This window comes from Ptychodera flava (assembly GCF_041260155.1).
Source record: "Ptychodera flava strain L36383 chromosome 3 unlocalized genomic scaffold, AS_Pfla_20210202 Scaffold_25__1_contigs__length_14229661_pilon, whole genome shotgun sequence".
NCBI lineage: Eukaryota > Metazoa > Hemichordata > Enteropneusta > Ptychoderidae > Ptychodera > Ptychodera flava.
This window is the reverse complement of record NW_027248279.1, coordinates 672,714-677,113: the sequence shown is the minus strand read 5'-3', so window position 1 is coordinate 677,113 and position 4,400 is coordinate 672,714. Positions and strand designations below refer to the sequence as shown.

At 39.9% G+C, this 4,400-nt stretch overlaps 1 protein-coding gene across 1 annotated transcript; it reads right to left on the bottom strand.

The window, feature by feature from the left end:
- Window positions 1-309: 309 nt before the first annotated feature.
- Window positions 310-717, bottom strand: LOC139125160 (uncharacterized). The gene has a single exon (XM_070691264.1). It carries the CDS (start codon window positions 715-717, stop codon window positions 310-312), a length of 408 nt encoding a protein of 135 aa, XP_070547365.1.
- Window positions 718-4,400: the final 3,683 nt, after the last annotated feature.

The following is a 4,400-nucleotide window of genomic DNA, read 5'->3' as shown; positions in this document are numbered from 1 at the left end:
AGATATCCTTCACCGGATAATAGATCCCTCTGGCAAACGCATAAAAACAGATGACGGTCAACAGCTTAACAGGTACACATGTAGGAGTCGTAGGATTTTTGAAGGCATTAACACTGGCAGAGTTAATGACTCACTCAGGCAGGCTGTTCCATTCGGTAACTACTCTACATGGGAAGGAGAATTTACGCAGGTCCAATCTGGATGTTGGTTTTACTAATTTCTGGAAATGACCTCTAGTCCGGGCATCTCTGTTTACTTGCAGGGAAACACAACATGAATCAATTCCATTCAGAATTTTGTACACCTGGATCATGTCTCCTTAATTCTTCTAGCTTGTAAGCTAGTAAGTTTCAGTAAACGCAGTCTCTCTTCATAAGGTAGTTGACATAAACCAGGAACAAGTTTGGTAGCACGTCTCTGCACTTTTTCTAAAATTGAAATATCTTTGGCCATCCACGGCGACCAGGCTTGCACAGCATATTCCAAGTTAGGCCGTACCAACTGCTTGTAAAGACGAACTATTATGTCTTTTGACTTATAAGACATTGTCCTTTTGATCAAACCAAGCACCTTGTTTGCTTTTCTTGCTGATTCCACACCCATTCGGGTTGGCTTTAAACTTTGATGTATCAAAACTCCTAGGTCCTTTTCTTCCTCAACACTTTCCAATGCAGTACCATCCATCATATAAGGGTAGTTTGAATTGTTGAAGCCCATGTGTATTACCTTGCACTTGCTTACGTTGAAGCTCATCTGCCATTTATAAGCCTAAGACTGAAGTTTGCGATGTCCTCTTGTAACAATGAAGTGTCCTCATCTTGTCTGATTGCTCTATATAATTTAGTGTCATCTGCAAATTTTTTGATTGACGATGCAACTCCTAAGTCAATGTCATTTATATATATTAAAAACAGCACAGGCCCTAAGACCGAGCCTTGAGGTACACCACTACACACATTTTGCCAAGACGAAGATGCACCATAAATGACACCCTGTTGCTGCCTATCTTGTAACCATGCTTCAATCCACTGTGTTATTGATCCAGAAATTCCATGACAGTCCAGTTTTTTTATCAATCTTTTGTGAGGGACTTTATCAAAGGCCTTGGCGAAATCCAAATAAATTACATCAGTTGGGTGACCATTGTCGATACATTGAGTGACTTCATCCAAAAATTCCAATAGGTTGGTCAAACAGGACCTTCCATTCCGGAAACCATGTTGAGAATTAATTAACAGATTGTTAGCTTCCAAGTGCTTTACTATATGGTCCCGGATAATCGACTCTAGAATTTTACACAAGATGCAGGTTAGACTAACAGGCCTATAGTTGCTGGGTTTGGATTTGTCACCTTTCTTGAAAAGTGGAGTTACATTCGCCTTTTTCCAGTCTTCTGGTATACATCCTGTTGCTATGGATTCGTTATAAATTAATGCCAATGGATCAACAATCTGGTTCATGCAGTTGACAACATACGAATACCGAGAAGTGATGCTTTAAATGATGAAAGTCTGCTCAGTTTTGATACAATAACCTCCTTATCAATTTTGACTACCGGCGACATTTTTGCTTTCAAGTCTCTGAATTGCATTGCTGGATTTGGCACAGATTGGACGTCCTCATGAGTAATTACAGAAGCAAAGAATTTGTTTAGCACTTCGGCTTTGGCTTCGTCTGACTTTTGCACAAATCCTTCATTGTCAACCAATGGACTTACAGTGTCTTTAACTTTTTGTTTAGAGCGGGCATAAGCGTAAAAAGCCTTAGGATTGGTTTTAATGTGCTGGACCAATTTGGCTTCATACTCTCTCTTGGCCATCCGAACTTCAGACACAACTTGATTCCTGTACTGTCTGTACTGGTTTAGACTATCAACATCATTGCTTCCTCTGAACTTTGCCCACATTTTCCTCTTCTTTCTGATCAAACTTAATAGGTGTTTGTTCATCCAGTGTGGTCTACTCCTCTTACTACTCTTCTTCTTCAATGGAATGCACTCAGCTGTAGCTTTGATAATAATCTCTTTAAAAAGACACCACATCTCGTCTGTTGTTTATACTCAAAAATCTTTGTCCAGTCAGTAGATCGTAAGATCGATGACAGTTTTGGTAAGTCAGCATTGCGCATATCTGGAGCATATTTTACTGGTGAACTAGAAACTGGTGCACAAGTATGGATATTGAACTCCAACAAACTGTGGTCGCTTTTTCCAAGATTACCAACTGAATGCGCATTACTTATGACATCAGGTTCACTGGATAGAATTAAATCCAGACAGTTTTTGTCTCTCGTTGGAAAGTCAATATGCTGTGACAAATAGTTATCTTGCACTGTATCCAAAAATTGCTGGCCATTACTATCTGATTCCATCGTTGACCAATTTATATTGGGGTAGTTGAAATCTCCACAGATGACAACATTCCTGCTAGCAACTTGGGATATAAGCCTATACAGCTTATCATTATTCTCTGTTGAACTGCTAGGAGATCTGTAGATTACACCAAACAAGACTGATAGAGATGCATTCACTGTGATAGTACACCATACTGAGTTGATAAATTTGAAATCTTGCCAGGCATGTTCTTCAACAATTGTGTACTCGTCCTTTACATAAAGAAGCACACCGCCTCCTCTACCTTTATGAGTGTCCTGTCTGTCTTGTCTTAGAGGCTTGTGATATCCATCGAGACACAGTTCTGTTGTATCAATATCTTCATAGGTCCGTGTTCAGTTAGTGCAATGATGTCATAATCGCCATCTGCAGCAAATATTGCCAACTCTTCTCTTTTGTTCATCACACTTTGAGCATTACCGTACAAACATTTCAAGGAATATTTTCTATCTGGTTAGCGTTTGTAGATACAAATAAATTACTAGTACTATTTACAGTATTTACACGGGACTTTTGGAGCTTAACTAGTTTTTTTTTCCATTCCGCTCTCCGATATCCGGACTATTGCTCCTCTTCTTATTCTCAAATCTGTTCCTCGAGTTCAACTCTTCTCTTTAATTCAGTTTTTAGGGCTTGATCATGTTCATATTGTTCTTTGTTAGGTCTGGAGTAAAGTATATGTGGCTGTAATCTGCGTTGTCACTTGTCTTGATTTTTCGTGCATTTGTAAGAATTTTCCTCCTGTTTTCTGAATTCTGTAATTCACCTTTATAGGTCTATGGTAATTATCCCCATCCTTAGGCCAATGCGCTGAACAGTAAATTCTTCTTTTGTTATTTCAGGCAACCCAATTTCTTGCATATTTCTATATAGTAGTGTCATCTTTGCCTTCCACTTCCTTGCACTTCTTTATCATTATATTAGCCTTCCTTTTCTCTATGTCAAGTTCTTCTTTTATACAATCAGGGACTGATTGGTTATTTTACTCATATCAACCTTTTCACACACGCATGCAGACATGACCGTACCCTTGACACATGCTAATTACAAAATTCATTAAATTTGCAAATGAACCACTACTACTAAGTGCTTTACACCACATTGAGATATCAGTCAGATCAGTATCTGCAGCAGAATTCATTAAATTTGGTGCAGATATATCGGAGTTATATGACTAATTATAAAACTTCATCAGTTCGTGTTCTCTCTTAATTAAGAGATGTATTTTGGAGCACTGCGCTGCGCAGATTCATATTTGCATAAGCGACCCGTTGAATTCGAAAATTGATTTTTCTCAGGGCACGCGTCCCGCACTTGGTGCTTTCGGCTCTTGTGTTAAGGCGATGGAGAATCATATTCGGTTCAAGCTAGGAAGCAGAAGCATTCTGGACTTTCAGTTAACGTCATGGCTACCTGCGAGGGTGGAAAGTTCGAATTTCCGGTAGATTTTATGCGATACTTCTTGCAGTCCTCTAACGGTTTCCGCCATGTTGTTTCTGTCACAATATCCATGATTTTATTCAGCTATATTCACATCCAACGTACAGTGTCTTTTTGGCCGATTTTTGCATCCCACGTGAACAACACTGTCGATGAACATTTGGTGGACACAAAGGCCAGAATTTTATGGCCGTTGCGCCATGGGGGACATCGGGGGACACTCGTCATTTCCGTACATGCATGACGGCTACTTCTTATTTTGGAAATTCCGACGTTTTAGCTTTGTATACGTACCAAGAATATATTAATATCTTATGCATGGCGACTTTTAAAACAACCCGCGAAGGAATTCTTTTAGTGAAAAAATACAGTCTTCAATTATCCACAGTTTCATCCCAGTGTTCAGCTGCGTCAAGTGGTAGCCCTGCGTACGATGGTGTGTGTTCCCGGCGCTATACGGCCTCCCATCCGTGTGAGACCATGGTAACATCAGGACAACACACAGCGTTGTACGCAGGGCCGGCTACGTCAAGTGGTTGTGTACGACTTGAATCAAGTCAGTGGGTAC

Excerpts from the sequence above, each read along its gene's own strand:
- LOC139125160 (XM_070691264.1), bottom strand. The coding sequence starts at position 717 with ATGGGCTTCAACAATTCAAACTACCCTTATATGATGGATGGTACTGCA.